The sequence below is a fragment of the Heloderma suspectum genome, chromosome 10, assembly GCF_057233095.1.
Source record: "Heloderma suspectum isolate Gila_16-S chromosome 10, 16-S_ref, whole genome shotgun sequence".
Lineage (NCBI taxonomy): Eukaryota > Metazoa > Chordata > Lepidosauria > Squamata > Helodermatidae > Heloderma > Heloderma suspectum.
The window spans coordinates 19,544,272-19,562,422 of NC_139467.1; the positions used below are offsets into that span (position 1 = coordinate 19,544,272).

At 44.0% G+C, this 18,151-nt stretch overlaps 1 protein-coding gene across 1 annotated transcript in view; it reads left to right on the forward strand.

Annotated features, from left to right (window-relative positions):
- Nucleotides 1–18,151, forward strand: part of LOC146337896 (IgGFc-binding protein-like) — a 79,596-nt gene that overhangs the window by 51,878 nt on the left and 9,567 nt on the right. The window contains exons 22-28 of the mRNA XM_084816330.1: nt 1,273–1,559; nt 2,084–2,352; nt 6,695–7,293; nt 8,362–8,926; nt 9,521–10,053; nt 12,107–12,671; nt 14,980–15,179. Coding sequence (XP_084672456.1) covers nt 1,273–1,559; nt 2,084–2,352; nt 6,695–7,293; nt 8,362–8,926; nt 9,521–10,053; nt 12,107–12,671; nt 14,980–15,179 — 3,018 coding nt within the window. The remainder of the gene's footprint in view (nt 1–1,272; nt 1,560–2,083; nt 2,353–6,694; nt 7,294–8,361; nt 8,927–9,520; nt 10,054–12,106; nt 12,672–14,979; nt 15,180–18,151) is intronic.

An 18,151-nucleotide genomic window follows, 5' to 3' on the forward strand; every position in this document is an offset into this window, starting at 1 on the left:
CCAGAGACTGGCAGACAGTGCAAGTTCTGTGGAGAGAACATCCCTCATCCTCACACAACTTCCAGAAAAAACAGGAACAAAAGAGGTCCAAGCACCTCCAGCAACATCAGACAGGCCACTCAACAAGATCAGCCTCGGCCAGATGGCGTTCTTTCTGTCCCATCAGCCAGGACGGCTAGGCTGGTGAGAATGAGGGAGAGGGCCTTCTCTGTGGTGGCCCCCACTCTGTGGAACTCCCTCCCTAGGGAGCTCCACCATGCCCCCTCTTTAATGAGCTTCCGCCACACATTGAAAACTTGGTTGTTCAGGCAGGCATTTGGGTGGGTTAGGGTATTTTTCAACAATGTTTTAATGTGTAATTTTGCTGTTTTAAATTGTACTGTTGTACATTGCCCAGAGTGGCCAGGTGATGGGCTAGATGGGTGAATAAATAAATAAATAAATAAATAAATCTTTCTGGCAGCAGCAGTGGCTCTGTGTTCACCATTCCCCACCCATCCCCAATAATGTGGGAACAAGGGAATCACAACCTGTTTGAACCAGCTGTGTACCTCCCAAGCATCTTTGGTTTAGAGATCTAAGGGGCTGTGGCGGCTGATGACTGCAGTTCCAGGCCGGGGGCAGGGGTAGGCGGTGACTCTCTTCTGGGTTTTAGTTACCACTAGCCAAAACTCCAAAGGTGCTAATCTTTATCCCCAAATTGGGTTCAGCACCTTGGATAGCACCTTTAGAGTTTTGGCTGGTGGTAACTAAAACCCTGAATGGAATCACGGCCCCTCCGGAACTGGAGCCACCACTGCCTAAGGGCAAAACCTGATGAGTTATTGGAGATTGGTGACAGGAACTCCTTGTCTCATTACATTTATTTTAAAAGCAGCCATGGGTGTGTGTGTGGGGTGGGGACAAACTGGTTAATTTTAACCTTGTAATAGCAACATGTGCCCTCAGACCATTCCCTAGGGCCATTCTCACTAAGTCTCTTTGAATCTACTCCATTTCATGTGAATGTGCCTGATAGCTGCAACAGAGCAGAGCAGGAGTGTTTCCCTGCCTGCTTTCCCCACCCAAATGAAATCTCAGATGGGGAGAAGAATAGGAAGAAACAGCACGAGCAATCGGAATCAGTGGTTGCAATAGCTTGGCATCTCACCCACCATGGTTGAGGCCATGGTGGGTGAGACCACTTATCTTATGATGGAGCAACCAGCCATTTCCCCTCCCAACACTACTGCTATTTCAGCTTTCCAATTTGGACTTCCATCTCCTTTTCAGGTTGATGGAAGACAGACCCTTTTGCCAACAGAGCTGCATCAGTTGGCCAGCATCACACGAAGAAGGAATGTGGTGACTTTGAGAGCACATCCCAATCTGGAGATCCAATACAATGGCCGCCATGCTTTGTTTGTCCGTGTAGGCCCAGAATACTGGGGGAAGCTGCATGGGATATGTGGGAATTTCAATGGCATTCGTGGGGATGATAAGGTCCTGCCTGATGGGAAGAAAGCCAAGACTGACTCAGAATTTGGCAATGCTTGGATATCAGACATCAGTCCCCCAAAGTACGTTGATTGTACTTATGCAAATATTGAGGTCCCCTTGAACAGGGCCGGCCCTACTATTAGGCAGAATGAGGCAGTTGCCTCAGATGGAGATGCTGGGAGGACATAGCAAGGTAATGGAAGAAAGAGCTGTGTGCCACATAACCTTTCCTGCACCCCCCACGGCCTGCCCTCAGGTGTGGTGGAGGATGCTGACCCATCACCAGTGCTGAAGTTAGCATCAGCTGCCAGTCTGGTCAGCTTTTGTACATGGAATAGGAGGGGGCGCCACCTTGTTCTTCACCTCAGGCAGCAAAATCTCTTGGGCCAGCCCTACCCCTGAACATGCTGATACCTCCTTCATGTTTCTTAGTAGCCCCAATTTGGCTACATAGTCATCATAACTCAGCTCCTTTCTTCCTAGCCCAAAATATTAACTTAAAAGCAGCTGGAGGGAGGGGTGGGCTTTAATTGGATTAGGAGAGCAGTGCTCAGGGAAACGGCATTTTAAGCAGTGTTGAGTAAACTGTGACTTGCTCTTTCAGGTGCATGAATGACACGGATGACCTGGAGCCATGTGTAAAATTGCAAGAGTTTGAGCAAATGTGTGGCATCCTAAGAGATCGCTCAGGGCCTTTCTCAGAGTGTCATTGGCATGAGGACCCAGTTCCTTACTATGAATCCTGCACCTATGACCTCTGCCAGTACGGACCAGGCAATCACATGCTGTGTGCAGCCATAGAAGCCTATGAAGAGATGTGCAAGCTACTCGGAGTAAAGGTGGCAAACTGGAGAAAAGAGCTTGGATGTGATGGTAAGGAGCATGTTTCCTTTTGTGACATCTGTAACGTAACTACCTCTCATGTGCTAACGCATCCAACCAATTCTCTGAGTGGTGAGAGGTTTTAGTGGTGCAGTGCTTACCAGGGTTTGATTTTCTTTGGAATGAGGTCACTAGAGGCTTATCAGTGTTCCGTAATATTTGCATTTATTTATGAATATATATGCTGAGCATAGATGGATGGGCACAGCTTAACCTTGCTAAAATGGGGCAGCTTAAAGGACTACCCCAAGTGCACTTTTCATTGCAAAATTTACAAAGAAATAGACCTACCACATAGTCCACCGATGACATTGTTGTTTTCTGTCACCTGCATAATGTCCTCAAATTTCAGCCTCTTCGTGTTTTCTTTCTGGGGAAAAAAACTGGATGTGGGGCATAAAAAATTCTGAGAATTTCTTGATTTTGCCATTGTGGCATCTTCACATCCCAAAACCCAGACAACCAACAAAAAGTGTCTGTCTAATCCATAGACCTTTCCATAATAACTTACATAAAACAGTTATTAAAAAGCCAGTGAAACAAGGGTAAATTAAGATATGTAAAATTAACTTAATTGTGATCTTATCTTAATACCTCCAGCAAAATATTTGTCTGGCTGTTCTGTTTCAACCTTATTTCTGCCAACCAACAGATATGAAACATAAAATTCAATGGTCCTTCCAGGCAGCAAAATAAGTAACAGAGTTATAAAATGGGCCCTAATATCATTATAAAAATTACATTCCAATAAAACATGTTTCAATGTTTCTACCTGTCCTGACTGACAAGGACACAGTCTCAGTTAAAGCGGAACTTTTAAAAATGCCCCTCCATGATTGCCAATGAAAGACAATTAAAATTAGGTGCTGTATAAGTGTGCCTATATTTAACTATAGATATAACCTGAAAATAGTTAGCCAATATACTTGACCTTTGCTCTATCCTCCACTTTAATGGTGAACAAACACAATTTGCCTCTGACTGTGCCTCCTGAAAATCAGTATCTAGTAATCAGTTTTTAATTTGTTGCTTACCCTCTATAAAATCATATTGCTTTAACTGGATTAATATCAATCCAGTCTGATTGGCTTTGCCACTTACTTTCTTCAGCCAAGGACAAGTGTATCTGTCAAGATCAGTGCCTGATAACTTGTATGCATTGAGCACATATATAAATAGACCCCCAAACTGCCTTTATCCAAGCTAAAGTGTCTATAGAAGGGACTCCAACTTTCAGTTATAATGCTGTATTCTTTACACATTGGGACAGTCTCTGAATATTCCTCAAGAATTGTGATAGACTTTGCTCCATCTCTCAGTTCATACCCATACGCCACAGTTGAATACCATATAATAGTTTTGGTACTATCTTGGCTTATACATTTTGCTTATAACACTGGGGGTACATGGCTTCCTCCTTTTATAAAAATAAATCAAACTACAGCAGCTGATATAATTGCTGCCCTATGTATGGCAAGATCTCTTGTCTTGAGCAGTTAAGAGATGTGTGAAAGGTGATGCCAAGGCAATTATGATGGCTCACTTGCTTGATACACTGCCCATCCATTTACCAATTATACTTTTTCTATCCCCCAGAGAATGCTAAGATGATAGTCTTTTGATAATTTATCATCAGACTCTCACACAAACAGTATTTGGAAAACTGTATCATCAGTCTATGCAAACCAATCTTTGAAGCAAACTGCATCATCTGAATTTAACAATATCAAAATTTATTTTCCAGCCAGTTTAGGGAGACGATAATCAGGGGAATATAAACTGGGAGTCAGATTATTTCTATCCATGTCACATGGATTCTGCCTCGACCGCCACAAAAAAAAGGGGGTCTAGAGAGGCAGGCTTAAGTACTTTGAGTGTCAGCAGGTTTGCGCAAACTATGGGATTTCATTTAGGAGCATATACTGCACCAGAGATAGAAATGTAAAATGTTGTGGGATACAAAAATAACCCTCAACACCAAGAAACATTAATTTTTAAAATAATAAGAATAAGAATAATAATATAGTTCAACCTAAAGTTTTACTTTGATAGTTTATGATACCTATCTAATATTTTGAGTTTATAACATTCTTCTTCTGGCACCACAGACATATTTCTGGTTTTGAGGCATTTTATCACCTGAGGATACATTGGGAAATGGCTTCGAGTTATAAAATACCCCACAAACACATCAATTCTGATTTCTTTTACTTTCTCATTTTCTCAATCTTCAGTTCATCCCAAACTTCAAGAATTCTTCCACTATTAAGTGCAGTTTGTCCCAAACTTTGAGATTTTTTAAAAAGTTTGCATGAAAATTTATATGCATTTTTTGTGCACATTTCTCGAAATGCATGCATTTTGCATGCAATTTTCCCTAACGAACACTTTTTTTTTTTTGAAACTATTTCCCTTATATAATGCATTTCTGAACATTATTTTCACAAAAATACACATTTGGGGGGTGCATTTTCCCCTAACATACACCTTTTTAAAAAGCTGGTTCACTCAATTGCAAAATTTGGCCAAGTACGAACTTTGAAGGATAACTGAGTTTTGGATCACATGCCGGTTTTGAAAGTACAAAATTCGGTAAGTTCACATTAAAATGCAAACTGAATAAATTTCTCCCACATCCCTACCACAGTTGCCCCCAAACCTGCTGCTCCCACATCGGGTTGTGGGTGGGGTGGGGTGGAGCAGCCAGCACCCTAAGGTGCTTCTCTGACTCTCTGTGTGACTTTTCCCTCAAATGGCAGTTTCTTCACACACACACACACACACACACACACACACCTTGATGACAATTAGCCCCACTAGGAGCATGAAGGTAAGCCCACTTCTGAACCAGTTTCCTTATCATTCAAAAGGGCTACTGATAGCCATCAGCCTATAATTTCTTTAAGAAAGAATATCTGATTTTTTTGTATACTACACTCTAAGCAATTCACAGGACAGACAACTTAAATACAATCACCATAATTATAATTCTTTTCAATATAACGTTAATAATTCAACAGTTACTCCATCAAAAGTTTAAACAAGCATAGGCTAAACCAACAGGTCAATTAACAATATCCAGTACCAATGTATTCAGCAGTTCACTGTAAGAGATCTAACAATAAGCTTCTTTAGGAACATTGGAAGCTGCTTTATACTGAGTCAGACCTTTGATTCATCTAGCCCAGTATTGTCGACACTGACTGGCAGCAGCTCTCCATGGTTTTAGGCATGATTCTATCCTACCCCTATTGGAGATGCCGGGGATCGAACCTGAGACCTTCTGCATGCAAAGCAGGTGCTCTACCAAATGAGCTACAACTAGGGATGTTGGAGAATTCCGCCACGGACTCCAGTGAGGCTGGATTAAAGAATCCGCCCCCACGGAGTCCATGGCGGAACAGACTACCCCCCCACCCCCTGAAATCCCCCCCGAAACGGACCTACCTGGTGGCGGATGCAGCGGCATCTTCCAGCTGCTGCTGGGCTGCTGTGGCCACAAATGGTAGCTGGCATAGCGGCCGCCATTTGCGTCCGTGCCTTAGGCCATGATAGGCTATGTAAATACTTACATAGCCTATCACGGCAAAGAGCAGGGGCACAAATGGCGTAATGGGTGCCATTTGCGCCCCTGCTCTTTGCCATGATAGGCTACATAAATACTTACATAGCCTATCACGGCCTAAGGCACAGATGCAAATGGCAGCTGGCACAGCGGCTGCCATTTGCATCTGCAGTGCGGCAGCAGTGGCCAGAAGTCCGGCTCTGGCTGGCTTCGGCCAGCGGCTCCGTGGCTTTGCCAAGGAGTGGAGCCACCTGGGGAGGATTCCGTGGGGGAGGGACGAATTGCCTCCCCCCCCTAGCAGATGCCCCAGACTGGAACCGGGTAAGTGATCCACTCACCCCTAGCTACAGCCCTTCCCCAACATCATTCTTTCCACCCCCCCATCAAAATAGCAGCAAGAGATAGAAAAGATTAAGCAAAATAACCACAAGGCATTTCAAGTAGCCCACCCTCAAGCCACAGGATGAGACCTTCCTCTCACCAAAGTCTCATTTCCTGAATAAAGAAGGGGAACCCTCATCCTCACTGCAACTCCTCTCCTGGCTGTCTCTAGACATGGGCATGGTCTGAAGGCACATGAGGCAGCCACCTTGCTGAAGCTAAGCAGGTCTGCTCAGTGCTTGGAAGGGAGACCACTTAGGAACCACATGTAGTCACCTTGAGTTCCACCATGGTCTGAATAAAATAGACAGCAGAACACCAGGAGACGCAAGACAGGAAAAGTCAGTGCCGAATTCTTCTTAGTGATTTCCCCCCCTTTTGCCCTAGATGTTGCCTGCCCAGCCAATGCTTACTATGATTTCTGTGGCTCTGCTTGCCCAGCCACTTGCACCAACCTCACAGCACCCACCACGTGTCCTGAGCCATGCGTGGCAGGATGTTTCTGCCAAGAAGGGCATGTTCTGAACGCTGGAGTCTGCATACCTCTGGGACAGTGTGGCTGTGGGCTGAATGGCCACTACTATCAGGTGGGAGAGGAAGTGATCCTGACAGACACCTGCAGCAGGAGATGCTCCTGCAAGCAACCTGGTCAGTCCATGGAGTGCCAGGATCATACCTGCGGGGCTCTAGAGATCTGCAAAATTGTGGACAGCATACGGGGCTGTTACCCTTTGAAATATGGCACCATGTGGGCATTTGGCTACCTCCACTACATCACGTTTGATGGAGTCACATTTGACTATCAAGGAGCCTGCAGGTACATGCTCAGCAAATACTGCGGCCCTCCTGGCAAGCTTCCTGCTTTCGCCGTCCACTTGAACAATGAGCACAAAGGCTCCATTGCAGCATCTTGGACTCAACTGATAGAGCTGGATGTTTACGGGGAACGCATCACAGTAGCAGGAGGACAGTATGGTGAAGTGAAGGTAAGGAGATTTCACAAGCTTTGAAGAACTGAACCCCCAACTAGGGTTGCTTGAGGAATTTGAGCTTCGTGAATTCCAGTATGAACTCTCCTTATCTGACAGTGCTTCAGATAGAGAACTGTCCTCTGTAAAGCAGGACACATGCTGCACAGGGGAATCCACCCCATTTCACCTCCATTTATATTTCTGATAACAAATAAGAACTCTTTTCCCCACTGAGAACATCTCATTCCATCACCACCCACCCAGGTTTAAATCTGCTCAGTTGCCTTCTGTTTTGCTTAGATATATGAGAGATACTTTGCGGATTCATTGTTGTGAGTTGCTTTGAATCGGAGCTAATGTAGTCATTGTAATTAAGCATTGAATTTAGACTTAGACGTGGAAGACCCAGGTTCAACTCCCTGCTCAGCCACAAAGCGTACTGGCTGATCTGGTTCATCCCTCTCTCTCTCTCTCTCGGCCTAATCGAGCCTTTCCTGACCATGCTGGCTGAGAATGCTGGGAGTTGTAGTCCAACACATCTGGATGGCACCAGACTGGGGACATCTGGCCTGATAATTTTAACCTGGTGAGAGGATAAAATGAAAGGAGATGGGGGGAGAACCCTGATCTCCATCCTGAGCTCTCTGGAGAAAGGATAAATATGAAATGAATAAATGTGTGAGGTACAAAAGCAACTGCAGAATAAATACAGTGAAAGAGAATAAAATGGAGAGCCAGTGTGGTGTAGTGGTGAGAGTGTTGGACTGGGAGCCAGGAGATCTGGGTTCTAGTCTCCACTCGGCCATGGAAGCTCACTGGGTGACTTTGGGCCCATCACAGATGCTCAGCCCAACCTACCTCACAGGGTTGTTGTTGTGAGGATAAAATGGACAGGAAGAGGATAATGTAAGTTGCCTTGGGTTCCTTGCAAGAGGAAAAAAGGGGGGATATAAATGCAATAAATAAATAAATAAGAATTGTAATTCTTACAGTATATGAATAAGCCTACCAGTCTGGGGGGCAGAGGGGGAGGGGAACTCAGTAGTTCTTAATGATTTTTCTAGGATTATCCTTTTATCCTAGGTGAATGGCCTTCTGATGAACTTGCCCATCATGATTGCATCAGGGAAACTCTATGCCTATTACAGTGGATCCTCCATCCTCATCCAGACTGATTTTGGCCTCTCTGTTTCCTATGACTGGTCTTACTATGTGTCAGTCTCTGTTCCCGAGACTTATGCTGGGTTCCTCTGTGGCCTTGGTGGAGATTTCAATGGGAACCGCCATGATGACTTCAGGGCCCCCAATGGTTCCTTGGTTCAGGATGCTGTCATTTTTGGCTCCAGCTGGAAGGATGCCAGCTCTCCTTTCCACTGTACAGTGGTCAGGCCCTCATCTGCATGCAGTAAAAACAAAGTAGCCCATTACAGTTCTCAGAACCACTGTGGAATTATTACTGATATGAATGGGCCATTTAAAGATTGCAACAGCCTTGCAGATACTCGGATCCACATGGAGAACTGTGTGAGAGACATGTGCGCAACTCAGGGCAGTCATAAGACCATGTGCAAGGCCCTCCAAAGCTATGCCTGGCAATGCCAGGTTCATGGCACCACCATTCAGTCATGGAGAGAGATCACTGAGTGTGGTAAGTGAGGCCCCATGGAATATAATTTGGGAATTTCTTGTTCTATCATCAACAGCCCAGTCCACAAACAGTTTCTCCCCCCCACACCTTTTTGTATGTGAATTTTCATTCCATTTTTAAATGTATCCTTGTTCCTTTACAGAGAGACTCCCCTTGTTTTTTTGGCATATGATGATGATTTTGTTTATTTTAATTTCTTAGTCACCTTTCTTTTTAAAAAGACCCAAGCTGACTTGCAACAAAATTATTAAACCACACAAAACATAGCTAAAACAGTTTCCTTTAAAATATGAAAACATAATAAAACAACAAAAACATCAGTATAGACCATAACCAAACTCACTGATGTATTAAAAGCCCAACATATGCCTTCAAATACCTGGGAGTAGAGGGAAGTCTTGACTTGGCCCCAAAAAGATGACCATGTTGTCACCAGGCGGGCCTCACCGGGGGGAGCGTTCCACAGTCAGGGGGCCATCACTGAAAAAGCCTTTTAAATGTTATGCTGTTTGTTTCTTTCAGAATTGGTCTGCCCATCAAATAGCCATTACGTACTCTGTGGATCTCCCTGCCCTGCCTCTTGTGCCCATCCAGTTGGTCTGGATAGCTGCCACCATTTTCCATGTGTAGAAGGATGCCAGTGTGAACCTGGGTTTGTGCTGAGTGGCATCGACTGCGTGCCTCCAGAGCAGTGTGGCTGCAGCTACAAGGGCCGATATTACCTGAAAGGGGAAACATTCTTCTGGGAAGGAGAACATTGCCAAAATATGTACCAGTGTGATGGTTCTGTCTATGCTGTTGATGCTGTCAGACCCTTGTGTGACTCCAGACAATTCTGTGGCATCCAGAAGGGTGTATATGGCTGCCATGCATTGTCAGATGGCATCTGTCAAGTTTCTGGGTTCCTCCACTACACCACCTTTGATGGGCGGCATTATAGTTTCCAGGGCACCTCCATGTACATCTTGGTGGAACTGTGTGGGGTGTCCAACTCTTTACCATCTTTTAGAATTGAGGTGAAAAATGAGAAATTGTCCAACAATCCTTTACCTGTGACTTCGGAGGTCTTTGTTCTGGTGGACAATACACAGATACATCTGCAGAGAGGGCACCCAGGGACTGTCATGGTAAGAACGTTTTTACACATGTTCACTATATGCTGTGATATTCCAAAGGGTCACTAGATAATTGAACGTATATCAGATATAAGCCAGTTTTATAATATAAGGCACCTTTAGGGTGCAGTCCTATTGGTATCCCCATAAGCCTCCGAACTTGGAGGCTTATGGCCATCCAATGCATAGTGGGAGGAGCGGCAGAGGTGAGCTACACCTCTGCACTCCTCCTGCTCTGTATTTTGGCTTGACGGGCTTTTTCGCCCATGTAATTGGGCCGGGCCAGAGCAGGAGGGAAGGAGGCTGGGGAGGCCTGAGGATACATATGCACACAGAAACATAATAAAATACCCCTCTTAAACAGAAAGGACACCAAAATTATGACAAAGCTAATTAAAACATTTCATAGGGGGCTACTAAAACAGGAATGGTTCCTCCACTACAACACCTTTGATGGGCAGCATTATAGTTTCCAGGGCACCTCCACGTACATCTTGACAGTGCATGCCCCGGCCGTGGGCTTCCAAGATTTACAGGTGCTGAGAAAGTGATAAGTCAGATCCAGGGTTGCTTACAAGGAGATTTTATTGAGTACTTACAGTGCACAGGTGTACCCAATGGTTAGATCAGACAAAAGCTCTGAACCAAGAGTTGTGCTGCAAGCTGACTTTTATATCGTACATGTTATTCAGGCACAGCAGTGAGGTGGTCTGACAGGTGCAAGCATTAATTAGAGTTCATCTACAACTTTCCCAGCATAGTCTAACAGTGCTTAGTAACATATTTGGCAGAAATTTTCCCAGCATGGACACCTGTAGCTTTAAGATCAACATAGCTTCACTTCTCAGGCACATCCTAGGCTCTGATAAGATAACTGGTACCAGAGCTCATTAGCATGGAATGTGCTGAGGGGGCGCTACACCGGCCTTTGACTTATCTTATGAGCCAAGAGGCCTAACTGCAAGGAGCTGCAATTAATAATGAACCAAAGCAGAGAGTGTTATGGACCTCTAGGCATCTGTAAAACTACTGTTAGCTTGGGGCCCTACATTCCACCCCTACGATGGTCAAAGGACGGTTGAATCTGTATGTCACAAGCGTCTTGTAGGCCCCTTTCAACCCTATGATTCTATGGTTCTATGATTCTTCTTACCCAGAGGGCCAAATCTTCTTTGCCCTGTCGTTTGACCACAAGGGGATTGATAACTATTTTACTGTATATTTCAAAATATGACAGTCACATGAGCAAGCACACAAAGCTATAAAACTACCTATGATAGTCACGGTTATTTAGACAACTTGCTTCCACCTCCACCCCGCCCCCCAATTCCTCGAAACCAGTCTGAAATTGGTCTAAACAGGGAATCCTCTTCCAGGTGATGTATTTTCTCACTTTGTGCATACAGAGCCTTTACATTGTGATTTATCACACTCTGCTTGTCAGGAATGTACACACACTCTTATTGCAACATAGCACAAGCGCTGCCTTGGGCCTCTGTAATCATGTCTAATGCCAGGCGGTTTTGCAAAATAGCAGTTCTCATGCTTGTCATTTCTATCTCAATGGCTTCTCCATTGCCATCTCCATGGTGCTGAACACAAGGGAAGGGACCCTAGATTCTTGGGTACCTAACCCAGACATTCCCTTCCCGGGGATCCAACCTTGGACATGGAAAGGGAATGATTCCTGGAATAAACTCAGACAGAACTATGTGGGGTGTCCAACTCTTTATCGTCTTTTAGAGTTGAGGTGAAAAATGAGAAGTTGTCCAACAGTCCTTTACCTGTGACTTTGGAGGTGTTTGTGCTGGTGAACAATACACAGATACATTTGCAGCAAGGGCATCAGGGAACCATCAAAGTAAGGATGGGTAGGGTTAATGTCCATGAAGACTCTTGTGAGGGTTAGGCATATACTCACATTTGCTGGGTTTGCTTCTGTAAATTCCCCTCTCCTTGGCTGCCTTGAGGAATTTGCAGAGGCCTCTGTTAGCTCTGTGTAGTTTGGCCATTTCAAGTTTCCACTGGAGGGAATAACTGACTCTTGCCACTTCCTTTGCTACAGATTGACAGAGTGGCCATAAACCTCCCAGTGAAAATCCAGAAACTAGGCACTGTCATTTATCAACATGGGGGTTATACCATTTTAAAAACAGACTTTGGGCTAACCATGAGCTACGACCTGGACAACAGTCTCTTTGTCATGCTTTCCCCTGAATTCCAAGGCCAGACATGTGGACTGTGTGGGAACTTCAACGGAGTTCCTTATGATGACTTCCGCCTGCGAAATGGCTCTGGAACAGAGGATGCCTTGGACTTCGCTCTAGACTGGAGATCGGAAACTGTCCCTGGCAGTATCAATGACTCTGTTGCCTCTAGCCCTGTGTTTGAGCAGGGAGAACATCTCATCCAGTTGAAATCCATGTGTTGGATCATCCAGAATCCAGATGGACCATTTGCTTCTTGCCACTCCCAAGTTGAGCCACAGCCTTATTTGACACATTGCATTTTTGACCTCTACGTCTCTGCTGGGGACAGCAATGTCCTGTGCCATTCCATTCAGACATACGTAATGGCTTGCCAGAGAGCCAATGCCACCATCTCGCCTTGGAGGAGAGAATCTTTCTGTGGTATGTAGAAACCACCTCTACATTATGCTTTGGACTTCGGGATTGGTAATCTAATGTCTTGAGATTTTGTAACAAATCAACTTTCGGAGTTCACAGGCTTGGGGGGGAGGGGCACTTAAAAACTGCCAAAAAATGATGTATGATTGTAATGATGTATTAGTATACTCCTTTGGCTTTGAATTGCTATTTTGTTAGCCACTTCGGGCAGTTTTTATGGGAAAGCGGCATATAAATGAGATGATGATGATGATAAAAAAGAGGATGCAACTTTGCAGACAATTTGCATGTGCTAATCTATAAATAGATACAAATTTAGAAGTAATTATTATAACTGCAGAAGACTACAACCAGGTGACCTGTGTGGCTACTTGTTCAATCTGCTGTTTAGGGGCTAACTATGGATGACCAACAGTTCTGATGGTTCTTTATCTTTAAACCAGAATTCGACAGGACAACCCTTAAAATACAGGATGCCTTCAAACTGAGGACGGTCCTCTTTAAAAGAGGACACATGGCCACCCTAATTGGTTCATACAGAAACACCGCGGTGCTCTAAATGCCACTTTTTCAAATCTGTGACTGGTCAAAGATCTGTTGTGATCCTCAAGTTGTCCAACAGTGTTGACAGCTTAACTTGGGGACCTCCTTCAGCCTCAGTGGCCTCCACTAGCCCTCCTCATGGGGGGAGAGGAGGAGGGCAGAGCGTCCTGGTTCACAGCTTGGCTGCTTTGGGCAGAACTAGGTATTACCCCCCCCCCCACACACACACACACCACAAAATGTCTGCTTCTGAAAATAGCAGACACACAAAAAGCTCCCCAACTCGTACAACTTACCTCAAAATCCTGGTACCATTACAGTGCTGTGGTAGAATGGGGCCAAAGAAATGCTCAGCATAATGACTTAGGGACTTGAGTTAAGTTCCGGTAGATCTTATGGAGCCAGGGGTGGGGATGGGGAGTTCAACATACATTTTCTATTTTCAGTGACAACCAAAGTTTTAAATTAATCGCTCATGAAGCGTCTCAATTTTTCTAAATGCTGTACAGAGCATAAAAGATAAGGCAATCCCTGCCCACAGTCTGACAGTCTAACAGACATGATACAAAAGGAAAAAGAGGTGGGGAGGGAAGAGGAAAGTGAGAAAATTCAGGCACCAATTTTTCAAGCCAACGTGGTGCAGTGGTGAGAGTATTGGACTGGGAGCCTGGAGATCCGGGTTCTAGTCCCTACTTGGCCATGGAAGCTCACTGGCTGACTTTGGGCCAGTCACTGACTCACAGCCCAACCTACCTCACAGGGTTGTTGTTGTGAGGATAAAATGGAGAGGAGGATAATGTAAGCCACCTTGGGTTCCTTGCAAGAGGAAAAAAAAGGCAGGGTATAAATGCAATCAATCAATCAATCAATCAATCAAGTAACATTATCTCTGTAGTACCATCTGATATGGACCAGTGAACTACACTCTTTTAAGTCCATACAAATACATCCCAGGAGCCCTTACTCTCTCCAGATCTTCTCCTCCTTCTCCTTCTCCTTCTCCTTCTCCTTCTCCTTCTCCTTCTCCTTCTCCTTCTCCTTCTCCTTCTCCTTCTCCTTCTCCTTCTTCTTCTTCTTCTCCTCCTCCTCCTCCTCCTCCTCCTCCTCCTCCTCCATTGTTGTTGTTGTTGTTGTTGTTGTTGCTGTTGTTGTTGCTAGTTACATTTCTATACAGCCCCATAGCTGAAGCTCTTCGGGCAGTTTACAAAGGTTAAAAACATTAAAAATACAATATGCAGAATTTAAAAACATAAAACAACACACAGATAGACAGTATACACAGAGGCAACATATATCTAAATTTTTTTTTGAGCAATCAGCAAAACCGGAAAACAAATCGAGGATCAATTAAAACTCCTCATATGCTGCCAAATGCCTGGGAAATGCCTGCTGTTGTTTTGTAACATCTAGTTTTGCTATTAGCAACTATTCTACACTAGTTTTCTACCAGAGGTGCTTCTACTATGAATATACATTCAGTTTAGAATTACCGCTACTTGTTTGGACAAGGAAGGAGGCAGGGAGACAAAGCACAGTTTAGGAATGAGGCTAGGATTCTGGGTGATTTTGTGGAGCCCTCCCAGACTGGGAAGAGTATTAACAAACAAACAAACAAACAAACCCTGCCTGGATCCTGTGGGCATGGAGATCTGAGAACAGGACTTGCAGCTGTTTTCTTTTACCATCTTTACTTTGAACATGTTAGGCGTTTCCCTCTCTTAATGGCACAGGGTTTCTCATTTCCTCTCTCCTCTTTCTCCTTATGCAGGCTCCGACTGCCAGGCCAATAGTCACTATGAGCTCTGTGGGGCTCCCTGCCAGGACTTTTGCTCACACGCTCAGATCGAGCCCAGCTGCCTTGGAATGTGCTCCGAAGGATGTTTCTGTGACAGAGGCTACCTGCGCAGTGGGGACACCTGCATCCCGGAGGAGCAATGCGGATGCCTACACAATGGACTGCATTATAAGGTGAGGCAGGGCCGGCCCTACCATTAGGCAGAGTGAAGCAGTTGCCTCAGGCAGCATATGTCTGGGAGGCAGCAGCACCGTGTGAGAGGAGAGAGGTATGGGCCAAGTGAGCTGTCCTGAATCATCTAAGCTAGCTTGCTGCCTTCAGTGTGGTAGAGGATGCTGGTTTCATTGCCATGTGTTGAAGAAAGATTCGACTGTCAGTCCAGTCGGCTTTTGTACACGGAACGGGAGCAGCTGTCATCTTGTCCTTTGCCTCAGGCAGCAACATGACTTGGGCCAGCCCTGAGGTGAGGGTCCTACAACCTTACCTTTCTTATCCCTTATTTCTTAACTCCGTGATATAGCTACAACAGGCATCATTACACTATACTGATATAATAGTGGTTTTGATTTACCCCCTCCCCCCTCCCAAATGTACATTTTATTTATCTATTTATGTATGTATTTATTTTAATATGATTTTAATTACATATTAAAATTAGAAAGACATCTTAATAAATGTTGTAAGTCCAGTAACATTTCACAAAATTGGTAAATATTCTAATATACACAAAAAGTAAAATAACTAGTGCTTCTCCATATCAAGCAACACATCAATGCTTTTCAAAATATTATAAATACTACATAATTACTATCAACACAAAAAATCAGTCCTATTTTTACCATACATCTAATCTAAATCTCACCATTCCTTAATTCATTTTATATTTACCAATATCCAAATTATATTTCTGATGCATAAGCTCTAAAAACGGTTCCCAGTTATTTTGTTTTTTTTAAAAAAAACCCTTCCTTCTTCTTCCTATCTCTTTTTTGTACATATTCTGTTAATTTTACATTTTTAAAAATTTTCCACACTTTCAATAACCAGCTTTTTATTATTTCTCCATTGGGTGGCTATTAATATTTTGGCTGCTGCATATGATAACTCCTCATATTTACTTAACACTACATCTTTCACATATCCTAATAAGATAACAATTGGCTCTAATTGGATCTCATGACCTAACACAAATGTCATTGTGCTTATTACTTTTTCTGGGAAATGTACCACCTTACAGCCGTTCCACAGCATATGCGAAACATTTGCATTTCCTTCTTCATGGAGCCAACTTTATTCTGTTCCTTGCTTATAAATCTTGAATGAATCTTGAATGTTATTTATAGTAACACAAAAAACTGAACAAACCTTCAACCATAAGAACAAGATAAAAGATCTAATGTAGCATAAAGGTTCTAACTTGAGAGCCAGTGTGGTGTAGTGGTGAAAGTGTTGGACTGGGAGCTGTGAGATCCGGGTTCTAGTCCCCACTTGGCCATGGAAGCTCACTGGATGACTTTGGGCCAGTCACTGACTCGCAGCCCAACCTACCTCATGGGGTTGTTGTTGTGAGGATAAAATGGAGAGGAGGAGGAGGATAATGTAAGCCGCCTTGGGTTCCTTGCAAGAGGGAAAAAGGTGGGATATAAATGCAATAAATAAATAAATAAACAAACAAACAAACAAATTCCAAGAATATGATGGATCATTTAAAAATGTATCTTTAAAAGGTCAGGGAATTGTTTTTCAAAAGTCTTTGCTTGGCAGCAAAAAGAAGGTGCCAGGCTAGTCTCTTTGGGGAAAACATTCCACAACCAGGGTGAGAAGTCACTTCACTTATCGGGAGTACCCACAGAAGGGCCTCTGAGGATGGTCTCACGGTCTGTTAGGTACATGTGGAAAGAGTGACCCTTCAGGTAGCCAGGTCCCAAGCCGTTAAGGACTTTGTATATAGTTCAATACACAAACATAGAGAGATATGCAGTACCACCAATGTACATGGTACTTAACAGGTTAAGCCATGTAGGAAGGTCCCTGCCCTGAGGTGCTCACAGTCTAATGTTTGGCAGTGAGGAGGAACCAGAAAGCAGGGTGGGGGTGAAAGTGGCATGGGAAACAAGAGCTGAATGTGAGCCAATGCCATCATATGTATGTACCTAGACTTAGGGCTTCTTCACATGGAGCTTTTATCCTGCTATTGAGATTTGTTACCCATGGAAGTTTGTGGGTCCTTTAGATGATGTCATTGACCTCCAGGGCATCTCCCACACTAAATGACCTTTATTCCACTTTTTAAAAGATTGGAGATAATGAGCTATCAAATTACAGTGCTTGAGTTCCACGCGAGTTCCCTCATGAAAAGAGGAAAACCTGCAATAAGAGGAGCTAGACCACAGCGCCATCTAGCCACCGTATAATGAAAGATATGGAAGACTCAGATAAGGGGGAAAAGGAAGGGGAAAGGGGGGGAGGGGAAAGGAAGTGCATGTAAAGGGAGTCCATCATGATCTTGCATTTAAAATGGAAGCAGAAAGCCCTGTTTAAAATGTGGGATTTTAGGCTGGTGTAGAAATGCTTTTCATCGCTATAGGGAATGAAAATGGGTTGGGATGAGGGTCAGCAGAGGCTTCACAGAAATGGTGAGTTTTGCAGGGTGCCCTTCTTTTCTTATATTTCACCCCAAATTATTCTTGGATTTTAAAGCACACAATCCAGCCAAATATGAGCACTTTTAAGTCCTGTTGATTTCAAAGATTTAAGGATGAGCTGTACTCTCTCCCATTGAAATCAACAGGATTTAAAAGGACTGAATTTTCCCTGGATCATGCCTTTAGGTTCTTGCTTGCTTGCTTGCTTGCTTGCTTGCTTGCTTGCTTGCTTGCTTTCGTTTGTTCATTGTATATTTACTTGCTGAACATTTCCATAGATTCATCTCTGGATGTGAGTGTAACCTGTTTCCTTCAACATGAGACATTTTGTAATCAAATAACCATTAAATTCCCCTTCATGGATCACTGCCTTGTTGTGGTGAAGGGGCTTGCGTAACTCAATGAAGCCATAAGCTATGCTGTGCAGGGCCACCCAAGACGGACAGGTCATGGTGGAGAGTTCTGACAAAATGTGGTCCACTGGAGAAGGAAATGGCAAC